Raw genomic sequence first — 20,487 nt, 5'->3', positions numbered from 1 at the left:
AGGCCTAAAATATTTACCATCTAGCCCGTTACAGAAATATTGCTGACCCTTACTATAATAATAATGTAGCAATCACAACTGCCAATTAAGCAGTTTATATGAATCATAAACTGAACTGAGTATACATACATATGCATATAATTTGAATGTATATTCCTATATATTTATATATATTTTGTTCAGCTAGCTGTCCACTCCCATTTTATTCTATTAAATTCTTAGAAAACATTTGACTAATATGTTTTTCAGAAAATTTTTTGTTTATTGAAGGAAGATATAGTCACATAATCATTTTTATATTGAAGAGTTTGAGACGTGACCTCCAAGAGGTATGTATCAGATCTTTAGTGCAGAAAGGAGAGGGGTGTGTAATTTGAATAAAGCATTCTTATATAAATAAATTATATAAGTTTATATATAATTCAACAAAAATTGCAACAAAATTCAATAAAAATTTCCTAGGCATGTGAGGATTCAAGGAAAATGTGAGCAAGCATTTGTGTGCTTTAAGAATGATTTTGAGAGTCACTGAGACCTTCAGTTTCCTTATTTCCTATTTACTGTCAATATGTAAAAGGTCTATTATTTTAGTCAACAGAGACAGAAACATTCTTACTAACCATATATGAGTTTTCCCAATTAAGAATATAGGCAACTGCCTAACTAGTAACAAAAACTAATAACAATCTCAGAAAGCCAGCTCTTTAATGTGGAGGATAAACTGTGATGTCAGAAAGATGTAAACCATGATTTGACACAAAGCTTAGGAGCCTAGACTTCAAATTCCTCTGTCTTTCAAGTTGAGGAATTATTATTATACACTACAGAAACATAACATGCCTATAAAGAAACTTCTAAATAAGTAAGATATAAATGATAAACTGTATATTAGTACCATTTAAATTCAATATTGGAATTGTGAGGGTTCAGAACAAATCACCCTAAGATGTGGCTCTGTGGTTTTCAGATTGAGCTAAACACAACAAAGACTCTGTAGGCTCAAGAGAAATTTCTATTCTCACCCCTTAACTATACAGACAAATTTGAATTAGGAGCCTTGCCCATATTTAGAGATTACCTAAATATACTCTTTTTTGATCTATATATAGGGCATGGGAGACTTCTAATTGTTGAACAGCTGCTATTGTCATCCTGGAAATGACCTTTCCCCCTCTGACACCCCAAGTATCTTACCTCATCCTTAGCTTAGACTTTCAAATATCCCATTTTCACTTTCTGTCTCTCAATCTTTCATGTATGTGGGGTTCTCATGCATACATATGTACTAAATTTGGTTATTTTCTCTTGTTAATCTTTCTCATGACAATTTGATTATTAGACCAGTTGAAAGAACCTTGAGGTTATAGAAAAACTTCTTCCTCCTCCATAGAATATAAAACTCAAATATTTCCAAAATTTACAATTGGATCAAATATCTAGTGGAAGAGAAACAAAAATAATTTGAATTTCCCAGTTATATTTTTAAGGTTATTCAAGTATGCAGTCAAGAATTTTAAATAAATCAAAGCAAAGAAAAAATCTTTTTGCAACACCCCTACAAAAAATGATTCATTATGAATTTTAAATGTTACTTTTCTTATTATCATAAAGTAGAACAAGTAGTTCTACTTTCTACTTTACTGACATAAAGTAATGAATAACATTATTAAAATTAGTAAACTGTATTATCATAAACTAGAAAACCAGGAGAAGAAAGTTCTACTTTATTACCACAAACCAGTTTTGGTTTTGCTTTTGCTTTAGCATAATAGGAGAAAGAAAGAAAGGAGGAAAGGAAGAAAGAAAGAAATTGAAAGTTGTAATATATGTTTAGTTTGTTCACTTTGCAATTGATAATATACTTATGTAAAATATCCTTAAAAGCAGGGCTATTTAAACAAATGCAACTGAAACAAGATGTTTATTATGTCATAATTTTCAAATGCTGAATTTCTTTATTACTGAATTATTCTAATTTCTCTTGAATATTTCTATTTGTTCCCTATATCTTCTAATTACAAACTATCTGGAAAGGAAACACAGAATATAAAAATTACTAAATGTATATATAGATATACACATATGTATACAAACTTTCTTCATAGTAATCTGTTTCATTAGTATCCATAATTATATTTTTTATACCATGTCAGCATTCTCTATCCCACAATACAGACCATATTGACTGTTTTATACACAATTTTGAAAGATAAATCAAATTATCAAATTCTTACCAGATCTTGCCCAGCACATCAAACATAGAAATATGTAAACTCTCATTTGGAATCTGATGAAATTTTAAAAAAAGTACTCAGATTCACCAAAAAAGAAATTCTGAAATTCAGCGAGGTTTCTCTTTGGTAGGATTGTCACAGTCTGGTAGGTTTTAATGAAAACGATCCTTGAACTGTGGCTCCACCCTGTTTGTTGAAAAGGTGAGGTAGTTTGTTTTCTCCCAATTAGCTTGTGGTTGTGAGGCAGATTTTTAAGTCTAAGACTTTGTAATAAGTCACAAACATTCAACTATACAAGTTGAATTTAAGGGAAAGAAAAAGCTAATTATATCTTCTTTTATTCCTCTTAGCCTCAGGATTTCAGAAGTGGTTGGGAAGAACATATTTGTTCAAAGCCTAGAGCAAATGTGATGTTGGCAAATGCTAGAAATGGAAAGAGTCAGAAAAAGTTGTGGTTTATGTTCATTTTGATTATAAACTAAGTTGTCTTTATACATCATAAAATCAATAATGAAATCCATGTCCATCAAGCTGTCAAGTATAAAATATGGCTTTTTCATGTTTATGACATTTTGCAACCCAAACTCAGTGGCTATTTTAACATCCAAAATGCTAGCTTCTCTCTTGAAGCCTACAATTTTAAAATAAAAATAAATTGTTTTTAGTATAATGAACATTTTTTAAAATTATTATAGGTTTTCTTTACACATTTACTTAATTTTTCTCTTATTTCCTTCCAGCAATGGGCTTTAGTAGGCAAGGAAAACAGATACCTACTCTAACTACATGCCTTATAAGTTCAAAGTTAAACTTGGTTTTTAGAATTTTAAGTCTGTATACTTCCAAAGATACTTTAACAACAGACATGATTAATTTAAATCATTGATTATCAAAAGCCAGTCTGATGAAGCCTCATCATTATTTTGTCCCTCTTGATCTCTGTAGATTTTATATGAGACTTCAATTTTAAAAGGGTGCCACCATAAAAATTAGACTGAAGACCACCAAATAACCTAGGTCCTTCCACATTATTTAGCTATAATAACTGTCCTTCTCTAACAAAGATATAAGTAGACGACATCATTTCAAAATTTGGGAAGAAAATATAACTGTCATACATGTTAAAAGTGATCTTTCTTAAAATTTTATGCTCAAATTAAAAGATAAATCTTTCTTATTTAACATAAATTTTCCTTTTGCTTTGCACTTTTGATGTGACAGTGTAAAATGTATCTTACACATTGTTTTCATCTTTTCCATTCTAAAGAACTCATATTGAAAATATCAATTGGACATTTAAGACAGCATAATACATAGCAGTTTCAAAATATTAAATTGCCTTTTTATATTTTTTACTTACTATCAATAGTGAGAAAGTTGGGATTATCAATTTCCATTGCATTAAATAACAAAATAGTCAGGAATGGTGAAATATTATATAAAATGCCTATAATTTAGGAAGACAATATTTATGTACTTATTTAGTTCTCCTTGGATTAAAAAAATGATTTTAAGAAGCTTATATACATGCATACAATGTAAACAATACTATAAAAGTAATAATGAGGATGGTGATGATTTAAAATTGATTGACCTACGTACCAAGCATGCTTTTAAGCACTTTATAGGCAAATATAATAGGTAGTTGAGTACTGTTTATTGAGATGGGGTAGTCATTAGTTATCAGAATATATTTTGGCATGATCTTTTATATAACTTAGCAGTGTCAAAATGTTTAATGATCTTCCTCTTTGATTCAGCAATTAAACATCCAAGATTCTTTCCTACAGAAATATTTACACATGTACACAAAGATATATAAGCAAAGATGTTTATCACAGCATTTTATAATAGCCAAAATATAGCAATAATGTAAATGTCTAACAGTGAGGGATTAATCTAATTATGCACATACTGCTGATTACAATTAGTGATGTAGATAAAGCAAGTCAATATTATTGGTGAAGAAGGCCTCCATAAAAGATTTAAGGGGAGAAAAGGTAATCTAAAAGACAATATGTTTAGTAAACTTTATTTTCCTGAAATATGTTTTATGTATACATGCACAGATCAAAGTTAACAAGGTTCTCCTTTAAAATGTTTATCTGTGTATGATAGACATTAATGGTTTTCACTTTCTTATTTATTTCTTTAAATACTAAAAATATTTCTTTAAAATAAATGTCTAATACAAGTAAAACAAAAAATATTATGTTTACTTAAGACAAATATGATTAGAAAAAATCAGAATAATAACAAAATGAGTCAAATAAAAGTGAGGTCAATTTTAAAAATTCATCCACTACAGTCTCTTTTTAAAAAGTATATATTTATTTATTTTAGAGAGAGGGAAGGGAGGGAAAAAGAGAGGAAGAGAAATATCAATGTGTGCTTGCCTCTCGAGTGCCCCCTACTGGGGACCCGCAACCCAGTACCTGCAACCCAAGTATGTTCCCTGACTGGTAATCAAACTGGCGACCCTTCGGTTTGCAGGTCTACACTCAGTCCACTGAGCCACACCAGCCAGAGCCCACTAGAGTCTCTTAACACTAACTTACCAAGTTTCTCCATACATTCATTCATTTGTACATTCATTTATGCAATTTTTTAAAAGATTTCATTTATTTATTTTTAGAGAGGGAAGGGAGGGAGAAAGAGAGAGAGAGAGAAACATCAGTGTGGGGTTGCTGGGGGCCGTGGCCTGCAACCCAGGCATGTGCCCTGACTGGGAATCTAACCTGCGATGCTTTGGTTTGCAGCCTGTGCTCAATCCACTGAGCTACACCAGCCAGGGCACAACTTTTATTAAGCATCTACTAATATTCTGGCATATCAGATAACTGATATCCAGGGGTAACTTATTCAAACTGTATTATTTTCAGAACTGCTTATAATACATTCACAGACGAGTCAGGGATTGTGCTGGTACTGATATTTATACTTTAGTACTTCATAGTGAGAAGGGCTTGAAAATGCATGTCTAGAAAAACTACAGAACATACAGATGGGGCAGCCAGCTAATTTAGAGTGTAAAGTTTAGGGAAACCTAGATGGAGGTGCAACCTGTGCTGAACTACAAAAGAAAATAAGAGTCAACTGAACAAGGAATGAGAGAAAGGAGGTCTAACTGATATATAAAATATATAAAACATATAAATTATATAAAATATAAATACACAAATTTATATTATATAAATATATCTTTATAGGAACATCATTTATATTTTTATCAAGGCTATATTACATATTAGTAAACATTTTCATTTTTGATGTGTTCATACAGTTAAAGGTTGAAAATATCCTGATATTTTGAAGAATATCATATCATATCCTGATATGAATAAAGAAAAGCTAATTCTTTGTAGTGTGTTCCATGCACTTAACCCATAAACCTAATCTGTGACTAATGGTCCCGCAAATACTGAGAGTAAACTGAATTATTTTTCAGCTTCTACTATGTTTGTGACTATGCATGCATTCAATATGTTAAGAAATATAGTATGCTTACATAGAAAAATGATATATCGATATCAACTTTCGAACAAAAAGCTAACTGCATGATTTTCGGAACTTATAACATTAAGTATTCTTAGAATTATAAGCACTATAAACTTATGTACTACCAGAAGAGTATGTACTAGGAACTCCAAAATCATATACATTTGTAAACAAAGATTAATGCAAATTTCACTAGAGCAAGATAATATGATAATTACTTATAAATATAAAGGTTTTAGCATTTGGTCATATATATATATGCTACATGTTTTACAATAAAACCTGAAGATTCACCTACCAGATAAGCAGTGTCTGAGAGAATCTAAAGAAGAACTATGTTGGTTTAGGTAAGATTTATGAGATGAATGAATTTTAAAAAAATAAAGAAACACACACATAATAGAAACTTGCAAGTATGCATTCATTTGATCAACATATATTTGTTATATACCTACACTGTGCTAGTTTCCTTAACCACTTTCTAACTTACTACAACAATGTTAATAAAGGAAAGAAAGAAAAAATAAAGACAGGATTTATAGACTCATCATATATCAACTGAAGGTGATTATTAAAGTTATTGACACATTATTTTGTATTTACATGCAAAGAAAGTCACTCTCCCATTATGCTGTAAGCTTTAGAAAGGCAGAATTTTATACTTATTTTTGTTTCCCAAGGATTAAAGATAGTGCCTGGACCATAACAAGCACTCAGAAAATAGCTTTTAAAAGAAGTAATGATAGTAGCCCAATCCATTTCTTAAGAAATAGAACTTTAATTCCAAAAAGTGAAATTTACTTACCTAAAATCATAACACTAAGTAATGTCAGGTTTCAATTAGAAATCAGGGTTCCAAAGTTGTGTCCCTTTTCATTACAAGAGGTAGGTGATTTTTTTTCACCAACCAAGTAAAAGCATGCCTCAGTTCAACGTGAATTATCACAGGGGCCTACCTAAAGGTCAGATGGTGCCCTGATTACTTGAATGATATCTGCACAATGATTTTAAGTTTCTATGTAGACATACATTATATTCAGAAAGGACGCCAAGTTAAAAGTTGACAGTTAATTTACCAAAGTACTGAAATTCTAAATCTCTTTCTTTAAATTATCTTTATTGTTTTTAAGATTTTTAAAAACCCTCAGGTAAGAATAAATTTTTCACACTGGTACACTGTATACAAAATGCAATCCTAATGTAAAGTGCGCATATTGGAACCTGCTACAGCGCCCAGGAGCCATCTTCAAAAATTCTAGTATCAGTCACAAAACTTGCTATATACTCTTTCCAATATTCCTTGGTATAGGCTTTTTCTCGGCTTCAAATGCCTTCTAGGTCCCCCTAAAAACTCTGCAGCCATTTTCAGACTCCTCTCTAGAAGTGTTTCCTAGGTGAATAAACTTTAGTTTTAGCAGTCCTTTTTTTTTTAAAGATTTTATTGATTAGTTTTTAGGGAGGGAAGGGAGGGAGAAAGAGAGAGAGAGAAACATCAATGTTCCGTTGCTGGGGGCGGTGACCTGCAACCCAGGCATGTGCCCTTACTGGGAATCGAACCTGCGATACTGGTTCGCAGCCCGCGCTCAACCCACTGAGCTACGCCAGCCAGGGCTAGTGTTAGCAGTCTTGTATCCATATTCATGCATACATTCTTTCAAAAAATAATTTTATAAAGAGTATAATTTTAAAATCCTAATGATTTTATTCACTCTTTGCAAACTGATCTCCCTTTAGCCTGGGAGCTTTTGTAATGCAATGAGGATAACTCGATTTCTGTAGAAAATGTATTTAAAATGTTGGTTGAATAAATTCAGAATCAATTAACAACGTCCTGCCCAGAACCAGGGCAACGCCTCTTTTACACAGACGATCCTTACTCTGACTCACTTCTCCAAGGTCCCAGTGGGGTCTCCGGGTGTGCGGTGGGCGTGGCCCGAGGGGCGCCGAGGGCGGGGCCCGCAGTCTCGCTCCGCCCTCCTCGCGGCGCCTTGGTTGTCGGCCCCACCCCCTCGGTACGGCGGCGCCGTGAGGAAGTGAAAGGGGTGGGTAGCTGCATCTCCTCCTCAGTCCTTGGGCGAGACCGGAGGGATGTTCCCAGCTGTGGAGGAGGCCGAGAGGACGGTGTTTGTGGGGAATTTAGAGGCCCGCGTGCGGGAAGAGATCCTTTACGAACTGTTCCTTCAGGTACCGTCGGTGGGGAAGGGGCGGCCTAGGGGCCGGGCGCTTCGAGGCTAAAACGCAGTCTGAGGGGCGGGGTGCACCTGACCTTTCGGAGCCCGGCCCCCTTCCCGCCCCAACCTTGGGCCCTGGTGTTAACTGGGTCCTGCATTGCTCCGGTGTCCAGGTGAGCGGTTGGGTGGTGATGTGACCCAGTGTGCGCCCCCGTCCCATCCCCAGTGCGGGAGCCCTGGGATGGGGCAGTGATTGGGCTCCGCCCTGAGAAACAGCTTGGAGGAGGCTGCCTGGGGCCGCGGACGTGCTCCGTAAAAACAGAAAATAGCCGTGTCATTGTCTTCCTTCAGACGATAAAATAAGCACCCTCGGAATTAGCGGTATGGGTTTTTAAATGTTCCCCTATTTGTTAATTTTTCTCTAACCCCTTTTATGAGGCGGGTGTATGATAAATGAGATTTGAGCTGATTTGCTCAGCAAATGACTGTGACCAATTAACCCGGCCAGTCCCTTTTATTTTATACCAAGAAGACTTGGAAACTTTCCAGACCTGCCACCTCCAGAATTAAGCCTCTTGTCTCCTGGAAACATTCACCTATTGTACACACCTAGGTCTCACTTGCTGAAGAGATACCCTCATTCAGCCATTCATCTAACCGGTTAATGGTCCAGAATTCCGTTTTAAACAGTAAGGAAGGTACTGGGCATACAAATTTGTGAGAGAGATTTTGGCCTTTCTAAAAGCGAAAACTTAAAATTAATTACCATGGCCTAGGATAATCTATAAAATAGAGGGATGCACAATATAGCGAAGTTTTTTACAGTGTGAGTTCTGATGTCAGCAGTGTGACCTGGGCTGAACAGCAATAAAAGTACAACAGTTTCCTCATATGTTGCATGATGTGTGAAGGTTAAATAAACTAATCCAGGTAAAACAGAACTGAGCCTGCCCCTTCCTGTTTTTACTGCTGCCACTGCTACCAATAGTACTGCCAGTATTAACATCAAGAGAAATCAGGAAAGAGTGACTTGCCCCTGTCAGAATAAGTGCCAGTTTCAAGTGAGAGGCTAGCAAATCTAAATTTCCAGGAGTAAGTATGAGTACCAGCCAATTGGTTTTTGAAAGGCCCTACCTGTGTCTCTGAACTAAAGCACTCCAGTTAATTGTAGGTACCCACAAATTGGTCGAAACAATCCCTTCCAGGAACACGTTTCCTGTCCTGGACATAAAACTTTTTAGTATTTGAGAAATAGTGTTTAAGTATAAGACATTCATGTTTATTCTTCTAATAACTTGCCATCTTTTTAAACTTGCTTTTTTAAAATCTGCTCTAATAGTTGTTTTCCCCCAGTGTCGCTTAAAACTTGTCATTCTAACTAAAAAGCAGTAGAAAGAAGGGAGATGAAGGGAGGGAGAGAAGGAAAGAAGGAAGGACGGACTTAAATCATTCTTTTTCTCTAGAAGATGTGTTTTATGTTGAGCCTCCAGAAATGAAGGAAGGTTGGATAAGTCATGAAGGCCCCCTATACATACATTATTTTTAATCAGGGGGACTGGATCTATAAGACTATATAATATATATAATTCTCATTTTTTATGATTTCTACCTAAATTAAATGTTCATCCTTTCTAATAGTCAGGCAACCAAGCATATTTTACCTAGGTCCTTCTAAATTCTAGAACAGTGATTTTTAACTGGTGTGCTACAAGAATTTTTAAAACATGCAGTACCTGATTATTAGGGTCACTGACTGCTTTTCCCTTAGATTGTCAAATAAAAAGCTGACAACAGCCAACACAACAATAGCTGTCCGATGTAAAGGAATCAAAATTACACCTATTTTTTGTCAGATTGGCAAAAATATGTATTTTGGGTGTGCTGTAGTATTTTAGTAATTAATTTACATGTGTCATGAGATGAAAAAGAAGTTGCTAAACTTGTTTTGCTAAGTCTAACTGAAGGGGAACAACTTTCCTTTCAAGATTTGGACCTACCACATAGAATTTCCTATTCTTAACACCATGAATGTTTCTTGTAAGCCAGAAAGTACCAAGAACGCATATGAAGTGTAATATGTATTGTTAGGAAAATATGCTATTAGCAGAGCTACATAAAGCTGTTATTAGTAACAGATTTTTTAAAATCTAAAGTTAAATATACTTGATTTATCTAACTGTAAAAAATCTTTAGATTTATGAGAAAATAATTTTTAAGTTTTTTATAGGCTGGGCCATTAACCAAAGTGACCATATGCAAAGACAGAGAAGGCAAACCGAAGTCTTTTGGATTTGTCTGCTTTAAACATCCAGAATCGGTGTCTTATGCCATAGCTTTGCTGAATGGAATTCGTTTATACGGAAGACCAATCCACGTGCAGTATCGATTTGGTAGGTCTATCCAAGTGAGTTTTTTTGGTGGTGATGTTCTCAGGGGTGTATTTTGTTTTTATATAGCATAAGACCAAAAAATTCCCCCATAGCCTCTATTAGTTTTCTCAGAACACATGTCTAATTCATAATGGTATGTAGTTAGTGTTGCCGGTTACATTGTCAACCATATTGCATCTGTTTTGTATTAACAGTTTTAATGTTCTATTTTAGTGTCAGCCAGCAAGTATCTATGATAGTTGCTATTAGCTGTTATAAGTTAAACAAATTTAAATGAACTGGGGACACACAACTATAGCTTTTATATAGCAAGACTATGCTTATCTTTTTGTCATTGCTAATATGTGGTATCAAATACCTACTATTTGGAAGATGGGGTGGGTGACTTAGTCCTCCTGGGAAACCATGATATATATATATCCATCCCTGGATTTAAGCCCCTATAAGAGCCGCTGACCAAAGGCAGCTGCCTAGTGACACTTCATAGTGGTGGAGCAATGCCTTCTGAAAAGAATGGCCTCAAGTGACTTCTCCTCGCACACATGCTAAGAACTGATTATCTTTGATTCCTATCCAGAGGACATGGTACTAAAACTCTAGCCCTTTCCAGTTTAGAGGGACTGATAGAAGCAATGCTTATGTTTATGTTTCAGTGCTTCGAATGCTTTTGTTGCTTCCCTCCCTCAATGAAGTTGCTTCCCTCCCTCAAATGATTCAGGCTTATTGATATATCCCTTGTTTGTTTTTTTATTACTCTTGCTAAACAAAAACACATAATAATAACAAAACAATGTCTTCTTGCAAAGGAAAAGTGCTTCTCTTTAATTTTATATTTTTAATGTCTTTGTAAAGAAAATTGGCTGCATGATGCTTTCAAATACTACTCAGTTATGTTCTGACACTTACCTAGTCAGTTGCTTAGCGTCCTCTGCAATGTTGCTTTGTTAGTGCAGTTTAAAGAACTCATGCCTTATACACAGGAGGTAAATAACACTGATTGTTTCGCCATTTTTAGTTTAAAGGTGTGTAGAACAAAACACCATGTATCTTATGTGGTCCCATGTCAATGTAATTCTTTTGTAGAGCCATTGCTTTGAATAAAGTTTGATTATAAGTCATTTATAATAATATAAACAATCTGTAAATTACTTGGGAGACCAGAGACATATGCATGTATTGTATATAAGTATAGAATTTTAATTAATACTATATCCACTTGAGGTTGGAGGTTTTGATCGTTTAATGTTAGAACTTAAATTGTACCATGAAGTAATCCATTATTCTATTTACTTTAAAGGGAGTTCCCGCTCTTCTGAACCAGCTAACCAAAGTTTTGAGAGCTGTGTTAAGATAAATTCACACAGCTACAGGTAATAAAAATATTTTTCATGAAGGCAAAGAAAATAAACATGTTCTTATACCAGGAAGAATTTTTATATATTCTGCATTATTGTAAACCTTATCATTTAGGCATGATAAAATTAAGGAATTCATTTTTTTTCCGAAGCCATTAAAAATGACAGAAAATGCTTTCATTTAAGTTCAGGCATATTATCTTCAGCAGTACATGGGTTTTATATTTGTTATGTTATTTATAGTTTATTGTATTCTTTTCATACCTATTAAATTATTTAAGCTTTCAAGGTCTCATTGTAATGAATCATTTAGGCTTCTCTGATACTACTCTCAACACTCACTAATGGGATATCCAGCTATTCACCTGACTGCTTCCTGTTGTTTTCCTGCTCTCATCTTTGCCTCTGCCCACCCATGTTAATTTTGCTCTTCCCACAGTACACCTTCTGTCCTAAGGGTTAACAGTAGTAGCATTAAGACTGTGGAATACTGTGGAGCAAGTGGAGTAATGAGGACTAGCTATAGATCTAGCCAGTATTTGTAACTGCAATTTATTGAACATCCTCATAGAAGAAAATACAAGGTGTTACACTTTTAAATGAAATTTTAGAACACCACAGTTTTTAAATTAGTGATATTTATAATCTTAATATGTAGAAGAAATCAGCAAATATTCTTGGGAACATCAGCAGTCCATTTAGAAAAGAGCATAATTTACATAAACAATGAATATATATATATATTGAAAAATGAAAAAAATTGCTACCTTTCTCTTTTCAATAACTATAAAAGACTGAATATGTCTTTGGTAATTATTAATGACTTGCTCTGCTGTGTTAATATCTAAGTGTTCTTTATAAAATAATATTGCTTAACATTTTCTTATCAAAAAACCAAATGTGTCTCAAAATTGAGATTTCAGTGTAGTAATAAATAAGACTTGAGGTATTGCTATGTCAGTACATTATCAATATAATAACTGATTATTTGTAGGTGAATGTTTAAAGTTAATCTTAACTGAGCTGTCTTAGAGAAACTTTTTTTTTAATTTCAAAGAGTTGTCTCTATTTTTTTTGTAAAGAAAACAGAACATTCGAGGGTAGGAATTTTAACTTTCTATTATTTTCTTTTACCTTTCCAAAGAAATGAAGAAGTCATGGGTAGAGCTTCCTTTCCCATGCAGTTTTTTCCAACTAGTAATGCAGCTTTACCTCAAGAATATTTTTTCTTTCCAAAGATGGTAAGTTTGATACACCATTGGTTCAATATGTAATATGATGCAAATAGTGAAGAATATGAAAACTATTTGGAACTGACAGTGTTCAACTCTAAACTTGGGACAAGGCAGAAGCTTCTTGGAGCACTTTTCCCTGTGGCAGTCAGCTCTAACACAGTCATCTTAAATCCAACACACAGTATCTCAGCAAACAACCAGCATGTCTCTAGAAGGGGGACAGGTGGCAGTGATGACGCACTGTGGTCCAAGTAAAATATGAGTACAGAGTTGTCATTTAAATGACCATTTCAAAAGATACTTTTAGATTTGAATAATTTTATTTAGTGAATCATTTTTACATAATGCAAACATTAATCAAAAATGCATTGCTTTTGGATATGGATTTTTTTAAGTAATTTTTTTCCTGAAGGCAAAGATTTTCAATGTATTAAACTATATTATTTCTAAAGACTCTCAGAAATATGGTTCTGAACTAGAAATCATAATTACAATCTTTATTATTAAAGGGGAACTTAGGAAATTATTTTTTTCAGCTCCTTATTTTATTTTCATTTATTTATTTATTTTTTCCTCACCCAAAGACATGCTTATTGATTTTAGAGAAGGGAAAGGAAGGGAAGGGAAGGGGAGGGGAGGGGAGGGGAGGGGAGAGAGAAAGACAGAGAGACAGAGACATTGATTGGTTGCCTCTTGTACACAGCCTGACATGGGACAACCCACAACTATGCATGTGCCCTAAGAGAGTATCAAACCCGCGACCCTTTGGCTTATGGGATGATGCCCCAACCAACAGAGCCACACCAGCCAGAGCTCAACTCATTTTATACATAATAAAATTGAGGTCCAGTAATACTAATCAGCAAGTTTGATTGTACTTGTTAGTGACACATGTGGGACTATAACACAGGTATTCTGATTCATAGGGTGGGATTTTTTACAAATGTCTAGCATACATGTGAGCTTCAGATTTTTTAAAAAGCCATTTTTACTTTTGTAAAGATAAGGAAAGTTGGTAATTTAACTTTTGGAGAAAACTTTTCTTCGTTACACTGAGATATTAGTAAACCACCAGTTCACATCTAAAACTGTCAACGTCTTCTTCCTAGCATTTTTAAATTTTGGTAGATATGAGGAAAAAACCACACACACCCTCACTTACTCAGTCATTCTAAATTTATCTCCATTTGCTATTTAATGTGCTTTGAATAGTTAGAAACTTTAATTAAAAATTACTTTAAAAAAAGAATTATGTATCATAACTACTAACCATGCTGTACAAAATGGTGGCCATTAGCCACATGTGAAGCTAAAAAACTGAGTTTTTAATTTTAATTTAAATTAAAATTTGAAACATGATTCAGTTATTAGAAAACTTTTACATACATTTAAAAGAACTTGGATATATATATTTACTTTTTCATGCGTAAATTTTATGTAATTAAAATTTAGATCAAGTATTTTCTATGAAAATTTACCATCAGAATTGAAATATTCTGTAAAATATAAAATATATCCCAGAATTTGAAGACTTAGCATGAAAAAAGAAAGTAAAATATGTCATAATAATTTTTATATTGGTTACATGTTGAAATATTTTGAGATAAAATACATTATTTAATTGTACCTCTTTCCTTATTTTTTTATTGTGCCTACTCAAAGATTTAAAATTACATATGTGACTAGTATTTTATTTCTCCAGGAAAGCACTAAGTTGTGTTGTAGTAAGCTATACATTACCTTGAATCTTTGTGTTAACTATTTAAGGAAACTACCACATTCCTACTTAGCAAAGGCATGGCCTTTCTTATATCAATACACGGCTTGGTTTGCATGTAGTTATTTGTATAATGCATTTAAACTGTACACTTCTTTTTTAACTTTGGGCTTGTTGTGGCAGATGAATGTTTTTGGTTTTGTTTTTTTCACAGCAGTGGCATGCATATAACCCAGTGCTGCAGCTTCCTTACTGTGAGATGACAGCACCACTTCCTAATAGCACATCTGTGCCTTCACTAAATCATGTTCCAAATCTAGAGGCTGGACCGAGCTCTTATGAATGGACTCACCAACAACCTTGTGACTCTGACCTTTACCAGATGAATAAGCGAAAGCGGCACAAACAAACAAGTGATAGTGATAGTAGCACAGAAAACAATAGAGGTGAATATAGGCAAAAGTTCCAAAAGTGTAAGAAGAAGAAAAGACACTAGTATTACCTTCAAATGAATTTATCTACCCTTGTCTTAATACTATCGAAAGATAAAAAAACCCTGTATTCTACTAAATAACCAATTTAATGGTTTTCTTGTCTTTTCAAAATATACAATAATATGACATCTGATTTGCTATTGTTTTTTGTTTTGAATGACAAAAACTTAATATAATGGACTACTTTTTGTTTTTGTAATGGTATTGTTGACACAGTGGTCAACAAGAAATATATTTTGAGTGATATATTTTAGTACTGATGATGAAATTGCACAGCACTGTCAATCAAAAGTCACTTACTGAACACATGGATAAGGCACCATGCCTTCCTAAATCCTCGCTTATATGGAGTGGCAGATTTTCTGAGGGAAACTAGTGCAAATATTTAAGAGTTACATGTAGTTCCTAACATAAGAGGAATAAGCAGGCTTTAGTTTCCTTTGTTAATAACATTGTTTATTCCTCCATATGTTATTTCTGAGCCTTCTGTTCCTACAGGTTTATTTCATAAAATGTTGATACATGACAGTGATACCCAAGGAAAGATGATTACTATTGAGCTAGTTTTGGTGTCATTCCCTTTTTATGCAATTGAATATAAATATGAATATGCGTCTTCACACTCATTTATTGTATTTCACGAAAATTAGTTGGCTGTGTCAGAATTTATTATCAACTTTTATCAACTGAGTTTGAGAGGGTATATTTGACATTAAGTAACTCTTGATAATGGATAAATAGAATATTTCATTAATGTATAATTAATATTGATTGTCAAATCAAGTTTCCTGTTTCTTGTTCATTTATTTTTGGAAGATAAATAGATTACATGTAAAATTAATGGTATTTAGCTTACCATAGACTGAAATAATGACAATATGTGTTGACTAAAGCCAGTTGAAAGAATCATTGGGAGGACCCACCCAATTTGTAGGACAAGCCATGCTTGGGTGTTTCTTTTGCATGTTGCATAGCACTTTATAGGTCTTTATTATGTAAAATAATAAATATGTTTTTAGAAAAGTGAGTAACTGAATGTAACTTTTGGTTATAAATGTACATTGCACAGTATTAGCCCAGTTTTAAATGTAGACATTAGTCTTCCCATCTAATCAACATGAAAAACTAAATTACAGTTGATGTAGCTTGACCTGTATGCTTTCATCTTCCTAACTATTCAAACTAAAAAAGATGGCACTTTATTTTTAAATCACATTTTTACAATTTAGAATTATGCCAAAGGCATGTAAATAGGAAAAAAAGAAAGAAAAAACACCTTAGCCCTGAATTATTTTTCAGTGTGATTGGCACTATAAGAAATATGTACATGAGAAATGTCTCTTAGCAAGTAAAAGTGACATATTCATAAGATAAGACAATTATCTTGAAATACTGTTAACAAACTAAAAATCTGAAAACTGCAAGGAATTCTTGCATCTTCTTTCGTCACAAGCAGGAATTACCTCAATGGCAACTTCAGCATGTTGGCTGAACAAACCAAAAGGCAAATTCATCTGTTTACCTAGTGCCTTTTATTAGTATATATAAAATTCTCTTTAAATGTTAATAACATGTACAATCCTGTGTAATTTTAAATTATCAGTTTTCCCAATACTATGTTTTTGAGTTAAAATGTATTTAAATTATTTATTTGCCTTAGAGAGTTTTGTTTTTACAATTTTAATTCTCTGCTCTCAAAATCTATTTGTTTATTTTTTTAAAGATTTTTATTTATTTTTAGAGAGGGAAGGGAGGGAGAAAGGGAGAGAGAGAGAAAGAGAGAAACATCAACGTGCGGTTGCTGGGAGCAGTGGCCTGCAACCCAGGCATGTGCCCTGACTGGGAATCGAACCTGCGACACTTTGATTCGCAGCCTGAGCTCAATCCACTGAGCTATATGCCAGCCAGGGCTAAAATCTATTTATTTTTAAGTGTGTACATATTCAACTCCAAATGTTAGATGAAACTTGGAATTTGAGAACAAAATCAGTCCTTTTATTCTCATATTCACTAATTTATTTTTTAAAAATGAGTTTGTGTACTGCAGTGGAAAAACAAGAGAAAAATTGCTTAAAGTTGATCCAAAAGATGAGTGCAAAACACATCCTTGAAATCTGTAAGTGTGCATATTCTACCTGTTTTCCATTTCCATACATCTTAGTAAAGCCCGTTACATCAGAATTAAGAGTCTGTCTCATTAATTTATTTCCTGTTGAGCAAAGTGAATTAATAGCCAGGGTCTGATTTTTGTGAACATGAGCACTATTATATAAATCTCTATAGAAATCATATTTTATTACAAAAAGCTCAAAAAAAAATCTTTTAATCTTTAAAAAGAATGATACCTGCCTTTACACTTCAAGTCCAAGGAAGCTGAGTGAGCACAGCCCTTACTGTTTCACTAAGCAGTATTTGATTAGTGGTGATGGTATTATGCCTGATCAGAATGAGTTTTACAAGATTACATGGTGCCTCCTCTGTGGGCTGTTTCTTTTTTCCAAATCATGACCAACCTGCAAGAATTATTTGATGTGCATGAAAAAACTCAGCAAGTAAGGACCAGTTGATCTAGTACCTGGTTCTTTATTATCTGATTCCTGGCAAAATTTTCTTATTTTTATTATCCTCACCAGAGGACTTTTTTTTGTCATTGAGTTTTTATAGAGAGGAAGAGAGAGAAACATCAATACAAGAAAGAAGCATCAATTGGTTTCTTTCCACACACACTCGGACTGTGGATAGAACCTGCAACAGGCGTGTGCCCAGACCAGGAATCAAACCTGGAACCTTTCAGTTGTGGGATGATGCTCTAAACTGAGCCACTCTGGCCAGTGTCATAAAATTTTCTTTGGAGTTTCCAATGCCATCTTGTTATATCATCAACAGATTAGATAAAGATTAAGAAAAACACCTGCTACTGGCATTGTATTTAGAGACTATAACCAGTATAAAAAGATACAAACTAAGATATTTCCTGAGTTTTAAACCCTGAGAAGGATCAAGCCCAACAAACTTACATAATAGCATCTACAGCAAGGAACCCATACCTAACAATAATAGGCTCAACTACTTAACCTTACTGGGGGAGCTTAATGAAAACATTCTTTAAATGAATAATGCTGATCAGTCCAAAACCAGTTGAATCCTAATTACTGTCTTTGCTTCTATATAACAAAAATAGTAATATCCTGGATAGGAAAATAACCCTCACCCCAGCTACTAACCCCAGGCTAACAACATCCTCACTGATTTTATCCAGCCTCCAGATTAATCACAAGGGAACCATTTCAGACTCTCCTGTTTACTACCAAACCCTATAAGTTGTTCTAGACAATTCCCTCTTCATGTTTTTAAGTGGTCATTAGTTCCTCACTATGACCTTGTTCAGGTTCTCTTCATTTTCTGCTTGGAGTATGTATTAAGCATCTCAGTCAACAATGAATATCATTCTAAACACAGATTTTGTTGCTGGTACCCATCACTGAAAAAGCGCGGTCCCAACATTTGAGGAGCTTATCGCCTAATGGCATAGATGGACATTTAAAAAGTTAATTTCAGAAAATGTTAACAGAGGTAAGTAAACACAGTGCAGTGGGAGGAGGGAGCCAATCACCTGAATAAAGATTTTCTCTATGGACTCTCATCTGTTTGCACACCCCTGCTGTCCACCCCTCCTTGGAAGTATAGCTCCAAGTTTTGAGCTAGTGGTTTGCCTCATATTGGTATTACCCCACCATCCTCTTAAGTATACAGGAGCTTGGGATATGGAAATGAATGAAAAAGGTAAAACTCCCTGATCTCATGAAGCATTCTAGTAGAAAGATAAGATAAATAAAGCTATGTTAAGGAAATAAAAAACCAAAGCAGGAGAGGAAGTAAGTGGCTTGGATATCTGAGGGAAGAGCTTAGAATAAACAGAAGGAAGCCAGTGTGGTGGATGACAGGAAAACATGGGATCAGAAGACAATGGGAACTTAATAGCCACTGCAAGCACTTGACATTTAGTGGGGATGTTTTATAAAGGGGTGGGAGTGAGGGTGTGACAAGGGCAGGAATATTGAGACTGTTGAAGTTATCCAGGCAAGGAAAAATGGTTGCTTATATCAAAGTTGTAGCAATAGATGCGGTAAGTGGTAAGATTCTGCATATCTTGGGTTGGACCAGAAGATGGCTCTAATAGTGTTTAGTTGTCTTTAATTTCATTCAAAACAATTTTGTTAGATTGTATTGTGACAGCTGTCATATCAACATACATTTAAAAACAACTTACCAAAATTGGTGAATTTTTGTATAACCATTTTAATGTTGAAGATGGGAGAAAATATACAACATTTTGGCATATTATGCTTTATTATTTCAAGAAAGGTAAAAATGCAACTGAAACACACACAAAAAAGATTTGTGCAGAATATGAAGGCAAAACTTTTTCCCTTAAGATCAGAAATAAGAAAGGGTATCTGCTTTCACTTTTATTCAACATAGTATTGGAAGTTTTAGCCATAGTGATCAGACAAGAAAAATAAATAAAATGCATACAAATTGGAAAAGAGGAAGTAAAACTGTCATTATTTGCAGGAGACATGATAATGTACATAGAAAAGTCTATAATCTCCACCAAAAAATACTTGACCTAATCAATGAATTAGCAAAATAGTGGAATGCAAAGTCAATATTCAGAAATTGATGGCATTTTGGTACACCAACAATGAACTGTCAGAAAAAAAAAATCTAGGAAAAAAATCCCATTTACTATAGCAAGTACCTAGGAATAAATTTAACCAAGGAGGTGAAAGAACTGTACTCCAAAAAACTATAGAACACCAAAGAAAGAATTTGAGGAAGACACAAATAAGTGGAAGCATATACTATGTCCATGGTTTGGAAGAATTCACATCATCAAAATGTCTGTACTATCCAAAACAATCTATACATTCAATGCAATTTCTAATAAAACACCAATGGCATATTTCACATATTTGGAACAAATATTTCAAAAATTTATATGGAACCAAAAAGATCTCAAAAAACCTCAGTAATATTGGGAAAAAAAGGATAAAGTAGGAGGGATCATAATACTTGATATCAAACTATACTACAAAGCTACTATAATTCAAAGTCTGGTACTGGTATAAGACAGACACATAGATGAATTGAGCAGAATAGAGCACCCAAAAATAAACCCATCTCTATGGTCAATATTTGACAAAAGGGGAATGAGGATATAGTACAGTAAAAATGGCTTCTTCAATAAATGGTGTTGGGAGAACTGGACTGGTACATGCCAAAAAAAAAAAAAAAATGAAACTACACCACTAACATATACCACACACCAGAATATAAACTCAAAATAGATAAAAGACTTAAACACAAATTGTGATCATAAAAGTCCTAGA

At 33.9% G+C, this 20,487-nt stretch overlaps 2 protein-coding genes across 2 annotated transcripts in view; one reads left to right on the top strand and one right to left on the bottom strand.

Moving 5' to 3' along the window:
• Positions 1-7,132, bottom strand: part of LIPI (lipase I) — a 46,522-nt gene extending 39,390 nt beyond the window's left edge. The window contains exon 1 of the mRNA XM_036017924.1: positions 6,689-7,132. The gene's annotated coding sequence lies outside the window, so the exon portion shown is untranslated. The remainder of the gene's footprint in view (positions 1-6,688) is intronic.
• Positions 7,133-7,756: 624 nt separating this feature from the next.
• Positions 7,757-16,790, top strand: RBM11 (RNA binding motif protein 11). The gene is made up of 5 exons (XM_028504745.2): positions 7,757-7,916; positions 10,131-10,293; positions 11,591-11,663; positions 12,793-12,889; positions 14,815-16,790. The coding sequence occupies exons 1-5, from the start codon at positions 7,821-7,823 to the stop codon at positions 15,094-15,096; spliced, it is 711 nt and encodes a 236-aa protein (XP_028360546.1). The 5' UTR covers positions 7,757-7,820; the 3' UTR covers positions 15,097-16,790.
• Positions 16,791-20,487: the final 3,697 nt, after the last annotated feature.

Source organism: Phyllostomus discolor, chromosome 2 (genome assembly GCF_004126475.2).
Source record: "Phyllostomus discolor isolate MPI-MPIP mPhyDis1 chromosome 2, mPhyDis1.pri.v3, whole genome shotgun sequence".
Classification (NCBI taxonomy): Eukaryota; Metazoa; Chordata; class Mammalia; order Chiroptera; family Phyllostomidae; genus Phyllostomus; species Phyllostomus discolor.
This window is presented reverse-complemented; position numbering and strand designations above follow the sequence as displayed.